The sequence below is a fragment of the Urocitellus parryii genome, chromosome 9 (genome assembly GCF_045843805.1).
Source record: "Urocitellus parryii isolate mUroPar1 chromosome 9, mUroPar1.hap1, whole genome shotgun sequence".
Classification (NCBI taxonomy): Eukaryota; Metazoa; Chordata; class Mammalia; order Rodentia; family Sciuridae; genus Urocitellus; species Urocitellus parryii.
In genome coordinates this window covers 38741947-38766833 of record NC_135539.1, presented here as the reverse complement: position 1 = coordinate 38766833, position 24887 = coordinate 38741947, and the positions used below count along the sequence as shown (strand labels likewise).

Below are 24887 nucleotides of genomic sequence, written 5' to 3'. Positions count from 1 at the left end.
GGACCCTTTCCCCCAAAGCCTTCAGTAAGCTTCCCTGGTTCTCCTGGAAGTGTTGTTAACCAGGACTCAGGAATTTCCCTGGCTTAGATTTTGGGTTACCTGATCCAGGCAGTGATTGATGAATGAGCTCATCTGGACTGACTTAAAACAAGTTCCACTCCTAAAGCTCAGCGGATCAACCCCATTCCAAACCCCATGGAGTTACATAGCAGGAGAGGGGAGAAGAAATGAGGAGTCAAGCCAACATTCATCTCAGTGACTTCGAGAAAAGCCCGGTGTGGAAAGATTATATGGGCTACCTGAACCTAGTGTGATGTAGTAATTAGTGCTCAACATCATCACCTTCACCATCAACATCACCAACTATATCACTGTCACCATCTCCATAATCATCTCCCTCAGCTCACCAACACCACCATCACCACCATCAATATCACCATTATCATGTCACTGTCATCATCATCACCAAATTCATCAGCATCACCGCCACCATCACCACCATGACTACCATCAATATAATTATCACATCACTGTCACCATCATCGCCATCTTTATTGACCACCATCACCATCACCATCATTTTAACTGTCACTTTCATCATCAGCATCATCAGCACCAGCATCATCACCATCACCATGAATATCATTATAACTGTCATACCACAGTCACAATCATCACCATCTCCATCACCACCATCATCATCATCTTTGTGTGAACCTTTTCACTACCATCACCATCACTACCACCATCATCACCATCACGAGCACCATCATCACCATCACCATCATCACTACCATAACCATCAGCAGCACCATCATAATTATATTACTCTCACCATTATTACCATCTTTATCAGCATCATCAACATCACCATCATCACCTTCTTTATCATCACACCTTTGTCATCACCATAATCACTGCCACTACCATTAATATCATCACTACTACCATCATCGCCAACATCATCGCCATAACCATCATCACTATCTCCATCATCATCACCATCAACACCATCATTGATGTTTGTTTCCTTTGCCTCCAAGGAATCCCACAACCAAGAGAGGAACCCAGACTGGAAACAATCTCACAGCTGAACCATCTCAGGCTAAACATAGCCTCTTCCCTGATATTGGAAAACCAACCAACCACATATCACCTCCAAAGGTATGGCCATGGTCCAAGATATCACCACCTCCGCCTGAGTTAGCAAAACAGCTTAAGTGGGTTTTCCACTTCTGCCCTTATCCCCCCTACCCTCCAGACTAATCTTAATAGAGAGCAGACCGACCCTGCTAGAACATGCAAGTCCTCTGCCTATAGCTTTCCTAGGTCCTGAGTGTCTGAAGACCCTACATGATGTGGCCCCCATTCCTCTATCCTCATTGTCTATCACTGGCCTCTTCCCTGGCTCTATTTCAGCCTCACTGGCCTCCTTGGGGATTTTTAATCATTCCAGGTATGTCCCTGACCTCAGTGGCTTTACACCTGCACTCCCGTTGCTGTGAATCCTGACACCTGCCTGATTCACTTCCACTGTCCCTGGGCTTTTCTTCAAACCTCCCTTCTCAGCAAGGCCTTCCCAGGCCTCCAACACTACAGTCTCAGTCCCATGGCCTCAGGTTTCTCTCTAGAACTCCCTAATTCCTTCATACACTATTTGTCAGCAATGTATCTTGTTCACTCTTTGTCTCTTCTATTAGAACAAAGCTCCATAAAGCCAAGGGTTTTCATCTGAGTTGGCTGTGTATCTCCATCCCCTACAGCAGGTCTGGACTACAGCAGATGCTCAATAAACACTTGCTGAATGAAGGAGTGAAGGTAGCTCCCATTACTGTGGCGCTTCTCCAATTGGCCATGCACGATTCACAATCAACACACAGATCTCTGGTGGATGAGAGCATGTTTCAGGAGAGTCTCCCTCACCTCAGTTTCCTTCCTCTGTATATGAAGGTAATCACAGCCTTACCTTGTAGGTGCATTTGGGAGTCATACAAGAGAAGACAAAAGGTTGTTTGTGGGGATACAGCCCTACGAGTGTAAGGAATCAGGTTTCTCACTGTCAGAAAATCAGCTTATGAGTCTTGGGAAGACAAGGATTCAATTATGGGGGCACAATGCTTTCTGGATCCACCTTCCCCTCCCCCACCTTGAGGGTAGGAACCAAGAGGCACTTTCTTCTTGGAAGAAAGAGCAACAATCTGCATGTTCCCCTCTCAATCCTGTCACATTTATGGGCCTTATTTGCCTGTACCTAGCACATAGAAGACTCACAATCAGTATTTATTGGATAGGTGAGTGAATAAATGGGTGAATGGATGGTGAGTAGATGGGTGGATGGATGGATGAATAAAGAGATGTATAAATGAATGAACTGATGGGTGGATGAATGAATGAATGCATATGTGGTTGAATAATTGGATGGATGGATGGATGGATAGATGGTGGTGAGTGGACAAATAAATAGAAGGATGTGTAAATGAATAAATGTATAAATGAATAGTTGAATGGATGGGTGGATGATGGATGGATGGATGAATGGTAGGTGGGTAACAGGCCTAAGTTAGCTGGATGGATGAATGGATGGATCTATAAATGAATGAACTCATGTGTGCATGAATCATTGGATGGATGGATGGATGGATGGATGGATGGTGGGAGGTTGGATGGATGGACAAAGGACTGAATCATACTGACCTCCTCTTCCTCAATAACCCAGATTAGCCTCAATTCAGTCCGAGAACTTTAATGTCTAGCGTTGAGAAGCAAGAAAGCTTGACCGTTAGAAAATAAGATGTTTCTTGGGAGACAGGGAGGAGAGGAAGCTCTCAGTGGCGCCAAAGGGTTAAAGAGCTCCATTTCAGGAAGCCTGAATATTCTGATTCAGCAGCTGACAGGACACGGCTGTCCCCCTCCTGCAGCTGTTCCTGGGAGTCAAAGCACATCTTTGTTTGCCCGACTCTTAGCAACTGTTGCTTTTTCTGAAGGACAAGCATGAGCCAGCTGTCACCCCACAAGATGAGAAGCAGGGAGGGTCAGATCTTCAGTGAGCAGCTTGTCAAACATGAAAATCAGTGTCTTGTCCGGAGGTCCTGCCTCTTTTCTGACAGTGCTACCTGCTCCAAAGGCCACCTTCCTGTAATCCCCAGAGCAGCAGACAGAGCCCAGAGGACTGCACAGGGACACTCCTTGACAGCACCAACTGAGCCCCTGAAGGGGAAGTGAATCCCTCAGGCAGCCCACTCCAGAGACAGCACCCTGGGCAGCAGCTCTGCGCCCCTACAAGGAACAGCCATGATACCCTGCCATGCGTCTCGGATGTGGGGACGCCACAAGGACAAGAAGCCAGATTGAAATTTAGCAGACTTGGACTGAAATATTCACAGACAACACTGTCTGATGGCTGAGGGTGGCTTCTGGGGTCGGTGGGTGGGAAGAAGACAAACAGAACGACTGGGAACCGCCTGGGGGGACCACGTGGTGTGTGCCCCAGTTTCTCTTCCTTTGAATACTTGTGAAATTTTCCATGATAAACGTTTTTAAAAAACAGTATCTTGGAGGCCTTTTAACCTAATAAAGAATGACACCCCTTCCTCACAATGACTCCTGGGCATCTTCGCAGGATTAACTGAAAACTCATTAGACCGATACAATCCAAAGACTCTGGTCCCCTTGGGGAAGGCTAGACTCTCCGTGACAATCGCCAGGGGGGAACAGGAAGGCACATCAGTGGCAGCTGCACACATTGCCATGGGAACGCAGGCAGGCACCATGGGCGAGCCATGGCCTGACATGGATGGGAGGGAACCGGAGGATATCGGTGCAGTTGAGCTTCAAAAGTTAACCCAGGCCAGGTGCCGTGGCGCATGCCTGTAATCCCAGCGGCTCAGGAGGCTGAGGCAGGAGGATCACGAGTGCAAAGCCAGCCTCAGCAATGGCAAGGCGCTAATAAGCAACTCAGCGAGACCCTGTTTCTAAATAAAATACAAAATAGGGCTGGGGGGCACTGGGGTTGTGGCTCCGTGCTAGCATGCATGAGGCACTGGGTTCCATGATCAGCAACACCTAATAATAAAATAAAGGTATTATGTCCACCTACAACTAAAAAATAAATATTAAAAAAAAATAGGGCGGGGGATGTGGCTCAGTGGTTGAGTGCCCTTGAGTTCAATACTTGGTACCCCCCTTTGCCCCCTCCAAAAAAACTTAACATAGGGGAAAAAAAAAAGCTGTAGAGGAAATGCTGAGATGCTGACAAGGGACACTTTGGGTGGTCTGTTTTCCTCTCTATTTCTCCACTTCCAGATTATGAATTTTTATTAGAACGAAAAAAGCAACATTCAGGAGGAAAAGGAGGAGCTGCCCTGTGACCTTCCTGAGGAGGCACTTGGAGACATTTCTGCCCCCTTGAGACCAAAAGGGGCCTGAGCAAACAGCTTCCCCCTTGGTGACAAGAAAGGAAGGCTCCACCCTTCTTGGGCTCCAGTGGTAAGGCTGTCAATGGTGCAGGGGAGGGACACCAGGGTATCCAATAATATTCCACTGCCATCCCAAGCCCTCTGTACCGCAGGCCCCTACGAGGTTGACAGAAGTCCTTCCAGAGCCTCTGCTGGGTGTGGCTACCCATGACCAGAGGGCAGGCCCGTGAAATAAGACTGATGTAAAATTGGATCTTGCTCAGGTTGGCTTCTGTCTGCCAAGCCTGGGCATCACCCCCCCACACTCCTTGTTGAGGGTCAGCCGAGGCCTAGGCCTACAGGGATATTTGGCTTCCCTGGTCTGTGCCCTACTGTCCCCCCTGGGACACTCAGACAGGGGAAGGATAGCAGATGTCAGCTCTGGTCAGAAAGTCCAAGCCTCAAAAACCTGTAAGCAGATGGAATGTGTACCCCCACCTGGAGACACAAGGCCTTGCCCTTCTACCCAGTACAGCCCCAGGCCAAACCCCTAGGGAAAATCTGGCTAGGAGAACAGGGTGTATGTGCTGGCCTGTGTCTCTTCTCTAACCACCTTCCCTAACCTGCCTGCTAAAGCTGCTGGTGAACAGGGATGGGGAGGGCTGCTCACAGTGGAAGCTCAAGGAAGATGCGGGGTTTTGGTTCCTCAGACCCTGACTCCTGGCCCCGGGAGCCACCCTGCCCTTCCTGGGCTGCCTGGAGGTCTCTCCTCTCTGGCCAAGCTCCTGACCTCCTGCACAGTGTGCTGGGGACTGAGGCTGCCCGATGCAGGAAAGGCAGCTCCAGGCAGTCCTGGGAGGTGGATCTGGGCCTCCTCCAGGCTGGACACAGCCACATTCCTCACCTGCAGCACAGCTCGCACGGGGACCCATGCATGGCTCCTGCCCAGAGCTGCTGCCACAGGCAAGGCCAAGTGGGAAAGAGAGGGCAGGGGGCGAGTGTGAGAAAGCCAGGTGCACACGTCGCAGGCTCTGTCCTCAACGCCTCCCTGGTGTTTCTTCACCCTCTCTGAGGAAATGATGTGAATGCAGAGGGCAGCACTTACTTGCCCAAACACAGAGTTAGCTATGCTATGTTAGTTCCCCAGATTTTAAAACAATAGGCTACAGAATTCAAAAGTCTAGAAACTCAAGACACCATTGACTGAAAGAGCTAAGCTAGGATATACGAGGCCAGGGATTCCTGGTTGGTGACTCTTCACAGCTTACTGGGCCACCACCCCAGGTGCTACAGGCCCCTCAGCTCCACAGGACCAAACCCGAACCCCAACCCCTCCACTGCCACCAGACCCCAGGATGAAAATCTAAGCGAGGCTTCAGGAGTATCCTCAGCATAACAAGGAGTGAGGTTCTGACACAGACTAGAGATGGATAAGTACTGTCTGATTCTACTCAAAGAGGTCCCTAGAGCAGTTGGCTCCACAGGTACAGAGTAGGATGGTGGGAGCCAAGGGCTGCGGAGGATCTGGAGAATGAATGTCTAAGGGATGCTGTCTCCATTGAGGAAGATGAGAAGGACTGGGGGTAGACAGTGGAGATGCTGCTGGACTCTCCACTTAGGAGTGGTTAAAGTGATGGATTTTTATGTCATATACATTTAACCACATTTTTTAAATTTAGGGGAAAGACACAGAACAAATTTAAAACTTCTTCATGAGAAAAAGTGTCATAGACCAGGTCAGAAGACCAGCAGCTACTTGGGAAAATAAGTGCAATGTATTTAATCACAGCCTGAATTTGTTAGTTTAGAAATAACTCAGGCAAGCCAGGTGTGGTGGTGCATGATTGTAATCCCAGCAGCTCAAGAGGCTGAGGCAGGAGGACTGCAAATTCAAGGCCAGCCTCAGGAACTTAGCAAGGCCCTAAGCAACTTAGTGAGAGCCTGTCTCAAACTAAAAAGGGCTGGGGGTGTGAGACAATGGTAAAACACTTCAGGGTTAATCCCTAGTATCAAAAAAGAGGAGGAGGAGGAGGACAGAGAAAAGAAAAGAAATAACTCAGCCATCAGGATAGCTCTCAAAGAATAAGGTCATCATTTTAGGGCTTGGTGCAGTCAACAGTGCAGCCCCCTCTTCAAAGATGAGAAATTTGCAATGACAGAGCCCGGGTCTCAGCACGGGGTCCTTCTAAAAAGGGCTCCTGAGCAGGCCACAGCCCAGAAACCGGCCTGATGGTGAGATGATTTCCCTAGTAGACAGGCCCAAGAGCCACGAGGCTGATCCAACAGACTCCTAACACGCAGCTGGGCCAGCAGGAGTCAGGGCAAGCTTTCCAGACACATCCTTCAGAAGTGAAACCGTCCCTTGGACCCAGCGAGCCACAGATGTCTGCAAAAGGAATAAGGGGAGGATGTGGGCTGACACAAGACGATATCCAAGAGGAACGCACCAGAAATTTCTGACTGGCAGACATATCACACCGCTCTGATCTGCCCCTTGTACCTCTGTTTCCAGAAACAGCAGCTTCCTGCTGAGCAGCCCTGGCGACGGGCTGCAGCAGTGTCATTCAGCTCCACTCCTTGGGTGACCCAGCCAGCTCCCAGCTCACCTGGCACCTGTCCAGAACCTCCAACCTTAGCATGAGCACTCTCCCTGGGAACGTCTCCCTGCTCTGCCTTGCCTGGAAAACTACCCATCCTTGAAGGCACAGCTGAAAGCTCCCTCTCCTCAGGGGTCCTGCAGCATCCAATGGACAGGTCCCAAGTGACGACCCCCAGTACAAGGGTAGCAATTCACTTTTTAAATACTGGTCCCTACTTGAGGGGCCTCCCTGTCAGGAGAGATGGCCACGTCCCAGGTGGGGACATGTAGAGGAGCACAATAGCCATCGAGCCAGGGTTCACACTCTGGCTGGCCACAAAGCTGGGGGGGGGGACCCTCTACCTTTCTGGGAGTCAGACTCCCCACATGGAGTGGGGATGACATTCCCATGACACATCCCCCAAGATCACCATGAGGCACATGGGGCTATGTCCCTACAGCTCTCAGCCAGGTTCATGGTCCCTGCCTGGGTCTTGGGAAGCACCATCCAAGACTGAGTTACAAATTCAAGTGTTTTCGCATTCTGCAGGGAGCCGGGAGGAGGGCGTACATACTCATCAGGAGGCTTGATCTAGGCACCAAGGGAACTGTGTGGCCTTGGACAGGTCACCTGCTTTCACTGAGCCTGACACATGGGGAACAGGAAGGTCCACATGAATGAGGAGGTGCTGTCTTTAGCACACAACCCAATGGACAAGGGTCTCCCCATGCTGCCACCTTCTCTCCAGACCTCTCCTTACAGCCAGCTCACACCCATCCAGTTGGTGAATTCTTCACCCTACTGGTAGCACCTAGGCTATTTCTAGGTACTGGGACTCAAGGATCCAGAGTCTGAAAGCCAATCACCCCCTGCCCCAGAAAAGCGCAGTGGCCCAGACCACCACCAGGGGGCACCCTGCAGAGTGTCTGCTGGCCCTGGGTCCAGGCCCTGCAGCCTGAGGCCTGGATAGACTTGGAGAGGTCTTTTCTCAGCAACCAGTGATGAGCACCCACACCTTCTCTAGACTCAGAGGTCCATATGGTGGGAGTGGGGGCCTCTGTCATCCAACCTGTGTGACCTGAAAAGGTGAATGGCTGGGAAAGGGGTCTCTGGCATGCTGGAGACGTACACACCATTTAATTCTAGAAGTTTTAGAACCTTAAGTATCAAAGAAGCAAGGCCATGGGCAAGACTCACAGCCGAGGCCAGGTGGCCCTCAGGATGAGGGCACTCCATTGCTCCTCTCACCCCAAACCCAGGAACTGAATGCAGCACAAGACCACACTGTTACCGTCTCCTGTGCTTCAATATAAGGCACCCTGACAGTCCTTTCAAATGGAGAACCTCACAGAGATTGAACATGTGCCACAATTCCCAATCCACACAACAGCTCCATCACCTGGAAAATTCTGAGCACTTGGAAAACTCTTGTTCTCTTCAAAAGGTTGTTGCTATCCTCTGAGAGGGAAATGAGCTGTGTACACTCATGGGGGGGAAGACAAGTCAGCCCAGAGTCTGGGCTCAAGTCACAGCCTCCTCTCCTCCCAGCTTTGTGGCCCTGAGCTGCTTGCTTAGGCTCTCTGTGCCTCATCTGTCCCACAAAGCCAGCCTCAGAGGGCAGTGGAGAGGCCCCGTCAAGACGATGCAGGTGAGGACGGTGGAACTGGCGACAGACCCATCATCCCATGCCAGCTCCAGAGCTCTGATTTCGGCCTCCCACTGGATTCTGGCCTTTAAAACTGAAGATTTGTTAACCTCTTGTCTACAGCAAGCCTGGCTTTGTGCCAGAGGAAAATCAAATCTTTTGCATGTTCAAGCCAATAAGCTTCTCCTCGGATGAGGCCCTGCGTTTTCCAAAATGCAAATTTTGTTTTTTTGAATGTTGCCTGAAAGGGAAGCACAAAGTCCCAAAGCCCAAGACAGGCTGGAGAAAAGGGACCGAAAAGGCTCAGAGCAGCAAAGAGACAGCTCCTTCAGGCTGCATGTGACTGGGCAGACAATATGTTTTTCCCATCACCTAAGGCCTGGAGCCAATTTGTGGAAAAAAACAGACTACAAAGATACGCGGGTGGGAGGAAGAGAGACAGCAACAGATAGCAGGAGAGCCAGCTGCGTGGCCAGCGGTGCTGCACTCAGGCCAGAGGTCTGTTTTAATTAGAGCAGCAGAGAGCAGGAGCTGCTGCCAGGGAGGCCGCCCCAGAGCGAGACACCCTCACCTGCCTGCCCTTCTGGCAGCTCCTACAGAGGTCCCGGCCGAGGGCCCAATGCACAGCGCAAACCCAGGCAATGCTGCCTAATTAGCACACTTCCTGGCTCCCAGGGGTTCAACGGTGTTCCCTCTAGAGACACCCCGATCAGGGCAGCTGTGAAGGGGCCAGGATGGAGCCCAGGAGCCTCTGTCTCCTTCCCCTGGGCCTGAAGTACAAACCTCCCAGGCCAGAAACAGATGCTTCAGACACATCCCAGGACTCCCAAGCACCCAGGGGCCAACTTCTGGGGCTGTTCCTGTCCCCAGCCAAGAACTAACTGCCCAGGGCCTCAATGGGAGGGGTGAGAATCTACTCTTGCTGCTCACAGTCAACACCCAGTGAGAGGCTGTCAGCCATCCCCAGGCCCTCCCTAGGAGCCATGTGACTGTTAGGGGCCGTGAAGGGGCAGGCCCAGGGTATTGTGTTCCAGTCCCAGCTTGGACACTTGCTATGTGGCCTGGCACAGGGACAAGGGCCTTCCCTTCACGGAGCCTTGGAGCTCTCTTCTTTACACTGAGATAGGAGATAAGATGACCTCCCAGGGACCTAAGAGGCAGGTGATAGTGATGATGGCGACAGTGGTGATGATGATGGCGGTAGAGGTAATGACAATGAAGATGATAGTGGTGATAACAATGGTGATGATGACAACAGCGATGATGATGATGATGATAATGGTGGTGAGTAGGGTGATGGCAATGGTGATGATCAGATGGTGGTGATGGCGATGGTGATGATGATAACGACTATGATGGTGATGATAACACACATATGGACTTTAATTGCATTACATCCTCACCCCAACCCTCCAGGGTTTTATCACCCTCATTTGACACTTAAGGAAACCGAGGCACAAAGAACGACTTCACAGTTACAACTCATAAACGGCAGTGTTCAGCTCTCACCTTTTAAAAGATGTCTTGACACACCTTAAATTGTGGTGTCTGAGTGAGATTGTGTGTGCATGCACAATTATGTGTGTAAGTGTGTGCATGTGTGTGTAAGGGCTCCACTCCAGCCCCATACTCTGTATTCAGGACTCTCCTGATTCTCTTTCTTGCCCCAACACCCACCAGGCCAGACCCCGTGCCCTGGAGCTACCATTCACCCTGGAACATGAAGACCCCCACACTGATAATTCTTGGACAACAGGATGGAACCCTGGCTCTGTTTCCAGTGGACCGTGTGTCCTTGGGAAAGGGCAAGGAGGGTACAGAGGCTGCAAAGCTCACCCTATGCTCCTGGGGCACCATTCAGAGGGCTGCCGAGAGCCTTCAGTAAGGCGAGACTGGAAATACTGACATCCTGCAAGAGACAGCAGGAAGCTTGGGAGAATTAGCCTCCCCCCACAACCACTCTGCATTATCTTATTTTAAATAGAGGGTTTAATTAAAGATAATCTTCACCCTTCTCCAAGCTTAAGTATCTCTGGTGCAATGTAAAAAGACACCGTTATAAATTGACAAGAGTAAAATCACCCAGCCCATGAGAATGGGTTTGTCTTGAATCTAAATTTGGAGGGCAAAGTCGTTAGGCAAGAAGGTGTGCTCGCCCGCAAGCGGATTCCTTTGTAAGGAATATTCTGCTTTATTCTGCCCACGCAGGGAAGCAGAGGAGCCGCAGGCAGCCCGAGATCAGGGCGTGCCAGACACCCCGTAAACCTGGAAGGAACTTTGCTGGACCTGCCAAACCACAGCTGAGGCGAGACAGAGCCGTGAAGCCCAGCTTCTAGAACAGTGGAAAAAAAGCAAAGGCTCTGGATGCTGCACGGGGAGACATCATGTGAAAGGTCAAGAGACAGTGCCTCCCTGACCACACCCTCTGGAACAGGTCCTGAGCCATCCGCCTGCTTCTTTAGAGACTGTCGCCAGAAAAAGGAGCCCAGCATTTCGATATGGAAAGTGAGCTTTCCTCAGTACAAAATAGAAGACCTGAGACAGACGGACACGCCCTGAGAGAGCGCTTCCTCCTCGGGCCAGCCTTGAAAGCACAGTCTCTCATCAAGCCATCTGCTTCCTCTGCATCCAGCGAGCCCCTCTCACAATTCTAGGGTGTCATTGCCACCTGCCTCTCAGCTACAAAGGACAAGACTGGGCTGAATTTGCTGCCTGGTTATGCGAGAGCGCATGGCACTGGGGTGGCCCAGTCAGCTGAAGTGCCCACCATGCTTTGGCCATCCAGAGATGACTCCTTCCATTTGGCACAAAAATGAGTTAGGCCAGGCACGGTGGCAGCACGGGAGGCTGAGGCAGGCGGATCACGAGTTCAAAGCCAGCCTTAGCAAAAGCAAGGCACTAAGCAACTCAGTGAGACCCTGTCTCTAAATAAAATAAAAAATAGGTTGGGGATGTGGCTCAGTGGTTAAGTACCCTTGGGTTCCCCAGCATCTGCCTCCCCAAATAAAAGTGAGTTAGCAGGGCCAATAAGACCCCAGGCCCAGTCACTCAGCTCCCCTCCCCTGAGGACTTGAAGTTTCATTACCAATGGTCTGTGTGACAGTGAGCCATGAAACAGGTGATTCCTGGCCCTTGGGTCTGTGTGCAGAGGGGCCACAGAGGGTCCTGGGAGGCCCAGCAGGGTCAAGCAAGGGTCCTCAGGCAGTCTCCAGATGAGAGCTCTCACTCTACACTTACTGAAATTTTAACATGTGAATGTATCACCCATTCAAAATCTAAACTTAAATTACACTGTAAATGGATGTTTAAATTCAACTTAAAATAGATACAACACTTCAGTCACCTAGCCCCGGTGACCAGGGCTGCCCTGACTATTATGAACTGGGGCTTAAAATAACCAAATTTTTTCCTCTCAACTGTCCAGATGTCCAAAATCAGAATCAGGGGGTAGGAACCCAGGTGTGGGCAGGGCGATGCTTCTCCAGCGGCTCCAGGGGAAGCCCTCCCGCCTCCCCCAATTTCCTGTGGCTTCTCTGTGACTCGAGGCCACAGTGCCCCACCCGGCCTGCGTGGGCCCACATCCTCCTCCTCTGTGTGTTGCCCAGCCCCTCCCCATCCCCCCCGCCAGCAAGGACACATGGGACAGTTTTCAAAATATGCCTGAAGAATCCAGGATCATCTCCCACCAGGACCCTCGATTTAGTCACATTTGCAAAGTCCTTTCATGCTTATGTAGGAGGCACCCCCAGGCCCCAGGGGTTGGGTTGTGAGTATATTTGGGAGGCCTACCTCCCTACTGCCCCTCACTAGAGCCTGAAGGCCTTCAGGGTGGGAGGTCACCCCTGGCCTCCAGTGATGGGGGATCTTGCTGAACAGTCTTCTTTAAATCTGAGCCTAGGGCTGAGGATGTAGCTCAGTGGTAGAGTGCTTGCTTCGCATGCACAAGGCTCTGGGTTCAATCCCCAGCACCATCAAAAAAAAAAAGGAAAAAAAAAAAAAAAAAACAACTCTGAGCCTAAATCCTTCTCCCTGAGCAAAATAGCTCAGGATACTACCTTGTTCAGAAACTTCCAAGGAGGCTGCACAACCCAGGAATCGGAGAAAATGACTCCGTGTTTCCTTGAACATAAATAACTTCTAGGGTGGGGATATCATGGGCTCCACATGAGTACTGGCCACATGTGGACCCTTCTAGCACACAGAAAGCATGAGAGAACAAGGGGACTGACTGCATGCTGTCCTTGCCCAACGTGCCCCTCAGTGCCACAGTCCCTACCCTGTAATATTTCCTGGGATTCTGGCAGTCACAGGTACAACAAGGATCGATTAAACCATAGCTCTGCACCATACTACACCAGCTGCTGTGGACCAAGCTTAGGGTTCAAGCTCAGGGGTCAGAGGACACTCTGGACCAAGCTGGCAGGAGCAGTGGGCAGAGGGGGATTCTCTACAGCAATGTGAGAGGTCAGGAATCTCAGCCCTACACAGAGCTCCTGCAGGCCGCCCACTGGCCATTCTGGGTGAAAACATGGCAAAAATGTACTTTATAAAAGCCTTTGCACACCCTGCAGGATTTGAGAGTCCAATCTCCTGGACCCAGAGCCACTCTGGGAAAGTCTGCTGTGTAAAAACTCTGTGCTTCGCTCTTCAAGGAAACACTGTAACATCAGATATCAGAAACCTAGGAGAACTTGGCAAAGGGGGAGGTGAAAAAAACTCTGATTCATTTTTACAAAGGAACACTGCAAATGCTAAAAAAAAAAAAAAAAAAAAAAAAAAAAAAAAAAGAGATCTATCTACACTTTTAGAAGGCCTCCTAGAGCATCATCAGTATACCCAGCACAGCGTTCATAGCTCGGTACATGGAGCATGCCCTGATGTTGGGTGAAGGATTCCCACATGCATACTTCATTTTTTTGTTTTGTTTTGTTTTGTAGTATTGGGAATTAACCTAAGCATCACACATGCTAAATAAATGCTCTACCATTGAGCAACATCCGCAGCCACCCCCCTTTTTAAATTTTGAGACAGGGCCTCCCTAAGTTGTCCAGACTGGCCTCAAATTTGTAAGCCTCTTGCCTCAGCCTCCTGAGTTGCTGGGATTACTGGTGTGTACCATACTGTCGGTCCCCATGTAAGCTTAGGTGGAGAGATGCATGCAAACCCAGAGAATAGCCTAGAAGGACCATCCCAGCCCACTGCTAGTGGTTCCTTGGGGAGTAGAACAAAGAGTCTTTTCTTAAATATTGTGTGTTATTTGGATTTTGTCTGGAATTTTTAATAAAACGTGATCAGTTGATCTAATGAAGACACTTACCAAAAATATTTTTTTAAAAAAGAAGTAAATTTTAAAATATTATTCATGCTTTGATCTTTGTCAAGGAATTTATTTTGAAGAAATAAATGGACAAGAACTCAATGATGACCACCCGGTCATCAAATGGCTGTTTATAATAGTAAAAATGCAAATAGCCATCGTAGGAAGGCAGTTAAAGTATAGCAATTTTGTAGAAATTGACTTTTTTAAAAAAAACACTAAAATATCTTTATTGACAGAGAAAGAGATTCAGGACATCCAAGGTATGACAGTGTACGGAATGAGATTCTGTTCTGTGAAGGTCCGTGGAGAGAGGGTGTTTGCAGGAAAGTAACCCTAAAGACGGTCCCAAAATGCTCCAGGGATTATCTTTGGGAGTCAGGTGTCAGGGGACATATTTACTTTTTTGCTTTATCAAAAATTTCTGAGTTTTCCAAGTATTTTTATGATCAACTTTCCAACCACAGCATTTGAACCCCTGCAGCTCACAAATCGCTCTTCTTGGAACATCCTGGCCTCCCGCCTACTCACCAAGACTCAGCCACCCTGGCCTGAGAACTATGAACTGGGACTCCAAGGACAAGTGGAAGAGTGAGGTACGTATTTTTGTCCATCTTTGCAAGGGCCAGGCAGGTCCTAGCATATGGAAGGTGCTGGAACAGTCAGCCTAACAGGGAGGTTAAGGGAATAATTCTATAATCCTGGCCCACAGTACTGACCCCCACATGCTTTCTTTTCCAAAAAGCAATTTACCTGCAGCCCTGCCTGGCTTAAGTGGACAGGATATGTCACATTCCTCAGCAAACTACCTGTTATCTGCCAGAGAAATGCAGGCCCAAAATAATGTTGATAAGAGGAACACAAGTTACCCTGAAGGGGGACACGTTTGTGACCCTTTACACAAACCAGATCCCGGAACTCGGGGAGATAAGGATAATTTCTCCTAGCCATAAAATCTGTAACAATGTATGATTAAGAATCCAATCAAAACTGGTCAGCATGGGCCAAAATGACCTAGAGTTGTCATGGCGGTGGGGACTTGAAAGTCTGATGTCATCCTACTATCAGTCAAATGTCAAGAGGTGAACCTGGACAGGACTCTCTGGAAACTTCTCCAGGATCCCCAATAAAACTGGGGGGCAGGAGAGGCATGCTGTCCCTTTCTTCTCTGAGAGGACCCACTCTCTCCTTGGAGGTATCTCCTTTTCTTTTTCTTATCCTTTCAATAAACTCCTGCCTGTGGCTCCGAGTGACCCGTCTGAAATCTTTCTGACTTAATTGCAAGAATTGGGGTTTGGTGGGGGGGCGTCTTTGCACAGCCTCAGTTTCCCAGAAAGCCCCAGCCCTGTATGATGAGGGCAAAAAGAGGCACCACGGTATGTTTCCAGGACCGGCTTACCATGTGGGAGTCATGCATCCAGGCCTAGGATTTGAGGGTGGCAGTGGGGAGCTGCCAGGGACAAGACAGCTCTCCTGAGCAGGACCAGGGGCACACAGCACAGTATTTTCCAGAAGTCATTGCTGCCTTGGGAGCCCATGGTTCTGGCACTGGTGTGATTCCCGAGGTAAGGTGTGGGACCACAGCAGCTGCCGCAGAAGAGAGGGACCGAGCCCTTCACCACACCTACCTTCTCTCATTGTCGTCCAGGTGAGCAAAGAGCACGTTCTTAGAGATGGCTTTGGCCAGCGCAGTCATGGTCTTGTAGTCCTTGGGAATGACCTGCAAGGAAGCCAAGGAGAGTAAGGAGACAGGGCACAGGGTCTGGTGCCAGAGTTGACTTTAGACTCCTGCTTGGCCCTGGGGCTGTGACATGGCTTGAAATCAAACTCTTCAGCCTCTCATGTGGGACTGCTCTCAGAAGATTCCAAAAAGGCACGGTGTGTAACTTGATGAGTATGTCACAATTTTTTTAATTGTTTAAAATAAATAAAAGATAAAGAACCTAAAATGGCCCCAGAGGAGGCTCAGGCACCATCTAGAATCTAGGATCATTGCTGACTGGCTCTGCTGGACTTTCAAGCCACCTGGAAGGTGCTATGACATCCAGTTGTGAGGTTATGGTCTTTTCTTGATTCATTTCACTGGATTTTTAAAAAGATAACTAACACAGCTTGGTACAGTGGCACACCCCTGTAATCCCAGAAGCTCAGGAGGTGAGACACAAGGACCAAGAATTCAAAGCCAGCCTCAGCAACTTTTTTAATTAATTAATTAATTTATTTATTTATTTATTTATGGTGAAGATTGAACCCAGGGCCTCGTGCATGCGAGGCAAGCAATCTACCAACTGAGCTACATCCCCAGCCTCAGCCCTAAGAAATTTAATGAGACGCTATCTCAAAATAGAAAAAGGGCTGGGGATGTGGCTCAGTGGTTAAGCACCCCTGGGTTCAATCCCCAGTAGCAAAAACAAACAAACAAAAGAATAAACAGTTGTTTAAAATTTTAAAAGCTAAAAAAAAAAAAAATTAGAAAACTTGCTGGATGCAATGGCACCCACCTGTAACTCAGGAAGCTGAGGCAGAAGGATTTTAAGTTTGAGGCTAGGCTCAGCAAATTAGTGAGACCCTGTCTCAAAAAAAGAGCTGAAGAATGCAGCTCAGTGGTAAAGTGCCCCTGGTTCAATCCCCAGTAGCAAAAAAAATTTGGGAGAGGGACGGGGAATTGAACTCTGGGGCATTCGACCACTGAGCCCCCTCCCCAGCCCTATTTTGTATTTTATTTAGAGACAGGGTCTCCCTGAGTTGCTAAGTGCCTCACTTTTGCTGAGGCTGGCTTTGAACTCGAAATCCTCCTGCCTCAGCCTCCCAAGCCACTGGGATCACAGGCGTGTGCCACTGCACACGGCTCAAAAAATATTTCTTAAATAGACAACTCAGTCGTGCTTGGAAGTGTACCCACTGTGATGCTGAACCAGGGAGGAGGAAAGGACACAGTGAGAAGAGACAGGGGATAAATGGAGCAGGCAGACATCTGGGCTGCCAGGGCCAGGAGTGCAAGAAGGCATCAGCAGCACCCTGGGCCTCTGCTCCCATGGGGATTCAAGAGCCACCTGCAGGAGCTCTGGATCCATGTGCTGACCAAGGGGTTCCTGAGAGAATGGAAAGCACTGCCGTCCCCCTCTCCCCCCAACAATGAGCAGCTACGACGCAGGCCTCTGCTTGTGGTGCAGACCTGGAAGGCTTGGCGGGGACAGGTGCACAGGATGTCCAACACCACATAGCCCTTTGAGAGATGCCTCTGAGAGACTGGACCGAGGTTCCCGTGAGCCCCTACAGTTCTAGCAGACGTGTTAAAAAGCATCTTTTTTATTTTGGAACAGATTCTACTCACATAAAAGTCGTGAGGACAGCACTGGACACCACACCACCCCCGGGGTTCCCCTTCTATCGGCATCTGACTTCACCCAGGTGCATTCGCCACAACTTTGGAACCAGCCCTGGTCCACAATGTGTAGCTGAACTCCACCCCTGATTCTGACTTCCTGAGTTTTCAGACGGCCTTCCCCTGCCTTGGGACCCTGGCCAGCAACATTCAGTGGTGCTGCCTCCTCCGTCCCCTCTTGCCTGTGACATCCCTCATAAGTCCCCTGCTTGGGATACTGCCACATCGATGTTCACAGCAGCACAATTCACAATAGCTCGACTGTGGAACCAACCCAGATTCCCTTCAATGGATGAATGGATCAAAAAAATGTGGTATTTATACACCATGGAGTATTACGCAGCACTAAAAAATGACAAAATCATGGAATTCGCAGGGAAATGGATGGCACTAGAACAGATTATGCTTAGTGAAGCTAGCCAATCCCTAAAAAACAAATACCAAATGTCTTCTTTGATATAATGAGAGCAACTAAGAATAGAGCAGGGAGGAAGAACAGGAAGAAAATATTAACATTAAACAGAGACACGAGGTGGGAGGGAAAGGGAGAGAAAAGGGGAATTGCATGGAAATGGAAAGAGACCCTCATTGTTATAAAAAACTACATATAAGAGGTTGTGAGGGGAATTGGAAAAAAAAAACAAGGAGAGAAACGAATTGCAGTAGATGGGATAGAAAGAGAAGATGGGGGGAGGGGGATAGTAGGGGATAGGAAAGGTAGCAGAATACAACAGTTACTAGTATGGCATTATGTAAAAATGTGGATGTGTAACCGATGTGATTCTGCAATCTGTATTTGGGGTAAAAATGGGAGTTCATAACTCACCTGAAACTAATGTTTGAAATATGATATGTCAAGAGCTTTGTAATGTTTTGAACAACCAATAAAAAAAAAAAGAAAAAAAAAATAAGTCCCCTGCTTGATGAATACAGGTCACATCCCCACCTTGGGATTGTCTGTGCTTTTTCTTGTGCTTAGATTACAGATCTGAGGAGTTTTTGGTTTGGGGGTTTTTTTGTTTGTTTGTTTTTTGGAGGGGGGACCATGGATGGAAGGTGTCTGATGGATTTTAAAAATCATACTTTTACTAGTTTTTGTGATCTGATCATAAAGAATTAAGCACTAGGAAGGAGACCACACAGAGAGCACAGCTTCCATTCTGCAAGATGAAGAAGGTGCTGGTGGTGGGTAGTGGCGCTGCCTATACCCTCTGTGCCCCTGAACTGTTTCAGAAGAGGAGCACAGGAATCTGGGCCCCAGTTCAGCCAGGGTTCTGGAGACAGGAACATTTTGATGAAGTCATGAGGGTGATCCTGGGTATGTCGGGATCAATGTCCTAAGGAGACACCAGAGGCCTGCAGCAGGACAGAACCATATAGTCCCTCCAGCCACCCTGGTGAGTCTTGTCCTTCCCTAAGCCGGTCAGAATCCTAAAACAGACAACTCCCCCAAAAGTTCAACCCATAAACACGCTCTCAGTTCATGCTGGTAGAGATGATGTGACTCCAATCCTGATGGTGACCACGTCTCCCCTCCCATCTGTGATCAGATAGGAAACCAGGGCCCCCAGGCACCATGGGTTCCCTGGGGATCTGGTGTGTGAGAGCCCCAGGCTGAGCCCTCACCTTCCTGACGTAGGACACTGCATCCTCCTCTGTGTAGACCTCCGCGCTCACACCCCCTCGCCGGCGGCGGGCCTTCACCACGGGGTTTGGGGGGGTCGGCGACACCTCCTCATCGTGGGACTCTGGCTGCGAGTTTGACTTCTGCCGGGCCAGAATCTGCCTGTTTTCTTCCTGTACGGGGAGAAGAAATGGGGAAAGGAGGCGAGAACATGGTCAGGACATAGCCAAACCCTAGGAATTTGTTGAAATGGGAGGAAAGGTCTCTAGGGGTCCCAAGGACAAGGACAGGGACCCACCATTTATCTCACAAGCTCCTGGTCACCATCACCACGGCCAGAAACCCCTGCCTCAAGCACCTTTGATGACTTCCATCTGACGACTCCTAGTCTTGAAGAACGTCTCCTCCAGACTGGCCATATATATCCCCTGACCAATTCAGACACCTACGCGGCCCCAGCCCGCTCCTGGGTTCTGGCTCCTGCATGGACTTCAGGGGCATCTCCAAGTCCACCTGTTCCAAGCTGGAAGACTGCGCCAGCCACAGTGCCCTCACCCCAGGCCACTTCTTGTTCATTCACACGGTAAGCACTGTTCATCTCTGGGCCTGTTGGGTGAGTCCAAATGCCTGGTATCAACCTCTCAAGTCTGAGGCTACCAATTCAGTGTCTGAGACCCCACAAGGGGCTCTGCTCATCCCATACCCTGGTACCTGACTCACAATAAACATTGGGAAGTATCTGTGGGTGCCTCGCCCTGCTCTAGCCACACTAGCCAGCTGCTGCTCCCTCTGAGGATTCTGCTCTCATCTCAGGGCTTTGTACCTGCCATCCTGACTGCTGGCATGCCCTTCCTCTAGATCTCCACGTGGCTCCCACTCACCATCTCCAGGTCTTGCTCATTGAGGCCTCCTACTACTTATTTAAAACTGCAGGGCCAGATGGGTATAATGGCACATGCCTGTAGTACCAGCAGCTCAGGAGGCTGAGGTAGGAGGATTGCAAATTCAAGGCCAGCCTCTACAACTTAGCAAGGCCCTCAGCAACTCAGCAAGATTCTGTCTCAAAATTAAAAAGAAAAGGGCTGGGGATGTGGCACAATAGTAAAGCACCCTTGGGTTAAATCCCCAGCACCCAAAAATAAAAAAACTGCAGTGCCCCACCATCACAGTCTAAAGAGTGTTCATGTTCACCTAGAACCTCAGAATAGGACCTCATTAGGAAACAGGTTTCTGTAGCTGTGACTAAGGCAAGAATTGAAAAGAGGTCATCCAGAATTTGAAAGGGCCCTCAACCCAATGGTAATGTCCTTATAAGACACAGGAAATAAGTCGAAAAGACACAGAAAAGCAGCCACATGAATACACAGGCAGAGATCAGAGTGACAATTCTTTTTTTTTTTTTTTTTTTTGAGAGAGAGAGAGAGAGAGAGAATTTTTTAATTTTTATTTTTTAGTTTTCAGTGGACACAACATTGTTTGTATGTGGTGCTGAGGATCGAACCCGGGCCGCACGCATGCCAGGCGAGCGTGCTACCGCTTGAGCCACATCCCCAGCCCCAGAGTGACAATTCTTGAGACAAGGAACACCTGGGGCCACCAGAAGTCAGAAAGCAGCAAGAAAAGGTCCTCCCCCTGGAGCCTCAGGAGGGAGCACAGCCCTACTGACACCTCATTCTCAGGTTCCATGCCTCCATGACCGTGAGAGGAAAACTTACTGATCAACACAGCTGGAGGCTACACCCCGCAGAGGCCAGCCCTGCTCAAGGTCATGCAAAGTCATTCTGCCCGTGGTGAGTGAGCATCCTCCCCTGGACCTCCACAAAGGGCTTCAGTTGAGGAAGCCGCTTGCCCCAGCCTTATGCATGAATATGGAGGCCAGGAGAGGCCACAGGAGTCCCACAGCCCTGAGCCACCAAGCCCGTGAGCCACCCAGTGGACTCTGAGATCCCTTCTCACCCTCTCTGACATCCTGTTGCTCTGGGTTCTCCAGATACCACTCCAGGACCCTCCCCTTCGCTTCAGCTCTCCCTGCACCAGGTGGCTGCAGCACCTTCCTGTGCCCCAAGCCCTCGTGTTCCACTCTGCCCTGAGCTTTGCCCAGGTGGGAGTGGTGGCAAGATCTCCATAAAGAGATCTACTACAGTCTTACCCGTCTTACCCACAGTTACACTAGGTGCATTCTGAAAATATAAAAGGAAAATTCCAGAAATAAGCAACTTGTAAGTTTTAAATCGCATGCTATTCTAGGAGCACAATGAAGTCTTGCACCAGACACAGGGCTTGGTGACCCAGTCTCACAGGTCAGGTGGTGGAAGGACTCAAGGTCAACCTGGCAGCCACCCACTAATGCCTTCTGATGGCTCAAGAGCCTGCCGGTGCAGGACTGAAGATGCTGAGGTATCCAGTGCCAGGAGCCCAGACATCCTGGGGCTCTTGGGAGGGACAGGCACCAGCCAGTGAGATCAATCTCCTATCTTGACTTCAAACACCCTCCCTTTGAGCAAACTGTTTATTTTTTCCAAACATTTAACCTACTTCAAATCACCCAGCCAGGGTGAAGACCCAGGAGGGTGAGGTCACACCAGAACCCAAAGCAGAGAAAGCTACCCAGCATCTGAGACCTCCCTGCTCACCTGACCTCATGCAGGGCCCAGCCCTTCTGCAGCCACAGCCGTTCCCCCCAGAGCCTCCTGGCAAAAACATGGCTGTCTCACGGAGGACATGTGGTATGAGATCCTGCTAAATGCCAATCAACTGCGGACCTGTGGGCGGTGGAGACGTACCATGACTCCCAAATAGGCCAGAGCAAACCTGGCTGGCACCAAATCGGGTAATGATCATTGGTCTCTGAACCATCATTGTTCTCAAGTACCTTTCCTCATTCCTCTGTCACATGTCAGGCTCGGACCCATCCATGTCAGCCCCCCTCTACTTGGCAGAGGGAAAGACAGCTTGTCCCACTCACAGGGACAGATCTTGGCCAGCACACACCCCCATCAGCAATTTCACTGTCACCTTATACACCTGTGGGTCCAAATGCCCAACCAGGAAATCCTAAGGGTACCACCACGTGCATAGTTTTAAATGCAGTCATTTAAAAATATTTTATGGGACTCTCAGAAAGAAGATGGCAAGTGGGTGACACACACGTCTTCTTCCTCCAGACACTCACTGGAATGATAGTAACCTTAAAATATGCACATACATAAATCTGCCACCAGTAAGAAAATGGGAGAGGTGTCAAGAGGCTTCAAAGGGTTCCTGGAAACAGCCAGCAGGTCCAGGGGTGGGTGTGACATGCAGATGAAAGGTCCCCTGGCTCTGGAAGGGGAAGGACTTGCCCCTGGAAACCCACAAGTAGAGCACAAGCCATGAAGGTCAGCCGGTAGCACCAAGCCCAGCAGCCGGCCCCCCATGACATCCTGCCGTTCCCTTTCTTACCTTTTATTGTGGAAAATTTCAAGAAGATGTAAAAATGAAAGGAAAAATACAATGAATCATCAAGTGCTCATCACCCAATATCAATGATGATCAAAATGAAGCCCGAGTCTTCCCACCTCATCCTCCCTCCCTCCCCTCGCCCCCCCCCCTCTCTCTCTCTCTCTCTCTCTCTCTCACACACACACACACACACACACACACAAACACACTCACACTCACACTGTTGGAGAAAATCTCACAAACTATGTGATTTCACTAAATACTTCAATATGTATCACTAACCCATAACCACAAACAATTTTACACTGTTGGTGGGATTGTAATTAGTAAAACCACTGTGGAAACCAACATGGAGGTTCCTCAAAAGGCTAGACACAGAACCACCGCATGACGTAGCTATCCCACTCCTTAGTATTTATCCTAAAGAATTAAAGTCGTCCTACCACACTGGTACATGCAAACTCATGTATAGAGCAGCACAATTTGAGCCAAATTAAGGAACCAGCCTATCCATCAACAGATGAATGGATAAAGAACATGTGGTCTATATACACAATGGAGTTTTATTGAGCCATAAAGAAAAATGAAATAATATAATTTGCAGGAAAATGGATGGGACGAGAGACCATGATATTAAGCGAAATCAGAAGGTCTAGGGTCGTATGTTGTCTCGCATATGTGGAAGCTAGAGAGGAAAAAGGAAGATAAATGGTCTCATGAAAATCAAAGGGAGATCAGTAGAGGAAAGATGCAAAAGGGTAGGAGGTTGGAGGGGAGCTAGGGGGTGATATAGGCAAAATATATTGTTATATTGTGCACACATACAAATAGGTAACAACAAATCCCATCATTACGTATAACTCTAATGCACCAATAAAACATGTGGGAGAAAAAAACCTAACCACAGGGGCTGAAGGAGGCTCAGCAAGAGATTACTTGCCTAACACATGTGAGGACTTGGGTGCAATCCCCAGCACCACACACACACACACACACACACACACACACACACAACCACAATACCCATTACCACCCTCCAAAATTAATATTTATTCCTTAATATCATCAAATACCCAGTCAGTGTTGAAACTTCCCCAAGTCTCCACTTTTAAGGTGGGTTTTTAATCTAATCAGAATCTAAGAGTATTGACTCATTCTTAAATGTAAACAAAGATTTCTTGACATTGAGGAAAATATTCAATATGAATAAAGACCAGGATAAATGAAAAGAAAAAAAATGGCCCTGGGAGAAAATAAATTTGGGACAGAGAAGACAATTTCAAAAAAAATAAAGTCTTGTTTATATACTGCCCAGAGAGATTTGAAGAGATAACTTTATCCACTGGATATTAATAGAATAGTACAAAAATGGAAACTTGGGCTGGGGATGTGGCTCAAGCGGTAGCGCGCTCGCCTGGCATGCGTGTGGCCCGGGTTCGATCCTCAGCACCACATACAAACAAAGATGTTGTGTCCGCCAAAAACTAAAAAATAAATAAATAAATATTTTTAAAAAATCTCTCTCTTAAAAAAAATCTTTTTTAAAAAAATGGAAGCTTCCTTTACAAAGAAATAATATAAGCACATACACATCTCATGTATTCTTTCTTTTAAAATATGTTTTGTAGTTGTAGATGGACAGAATGCCTTTATTTGTTTATATTTATGTTGTGCTAAGGATTGAACCTAGTCCCTCACACATGCTAGGCAAGTGCTCTGCCACTGAGCTACAGCTCAGCTATATTCTTAATTAATATAATTTATATTGCATATAAAATATATGTATAAAAATATATATAATAGTAGGAAAATGAATCAGGGAATATTTTATCCAAGGAAAGAGCCAAAAAGACAAACAGAAACCATGTTAGAAAAAAAATAAAATATCTAACAAAAATAGTCCAAGAGTTTCAACATCTGATCACTTAAAGTTCTATCCTGAATGAGAGAAAATCCTCAAACCTGAATTTGAGGGTCATGGCTGAGAGGACCACAGAATGTTCAGATTGGTCAATAAGGATATTCTGTAATATTCTATCCTGAGAATTTCCAGGTATAAGAATTTCCAAAAGTCCTCCCAGGAGAAGCGTCAGGCTGCCTACTGGGAACTGAGTATCAGATCAGCTCAGACTGCTTGACAGGGGGCCCAGATGGGGATGTGAGTGAGGCCACAGATGTTCCAGGGACAGGTCAGGGCTGTAAGTACCCCAGGGACCACAGTTCCACCTGGCCTCTGTGCCCAGAAAACCTGCCTTTTGTGAGTGATAAAGGCATTTTTGCAATATCCCTGATTATTGATTTTTCAACTTTTAGGGGGAAAAATATAGACAAAGCAAAGACATCTTAGTGTTTCTGGAAACATATATATAAACATCAGGCCACAGGGTCAAGCCCATGCACAAACTCCCACACTTCAGGCCAACTAAAGGGAACAAAAAGAGAAAAACGTAAAGTGACATCAGAGATTAAAGTAACACCCTCAATAGTCCCGTGCATCCATCA

At 48.6% G+C, this 24887-nt stretch overlaps 1 protein-coding gene and 1 non-coding gene across 2 annotated transcripts in view; one reads left to right on the top strand and one right to left on the bottom strand.

The window, feature by feature from the left end:
• Prkar1b (protein kinase cAMP-dependent type I regulatory subunit beta) overlaps positions 1-24887 on the bottom strand; it is a 121863-nt gene that overhangs the window by 77720 nt on the left and 19256 nt on the right. The window contains exons 3-4 of the mRNA XM_026405676.2: positions 18947-19117; positions 15564-15655 (exon numbers count right to left, since the gene is read on the bottom strand). Coding sequence (XP_026261461.1) covers positions 15564-15655; positions 18947-19117 — 263 coding nt within the window. The remainder of the gene's footprint in view (positions 1-15563; positions 15656-18946; positions 19118-24887) is intronic.
• Positions 12521-12592, top strand: Trnaa-cgc (transfer RNA alanine (anticodon CGC)). The gene has a single exon. It is a non-coding gene; the product is annotated as a tRNA-Ala (tRNA).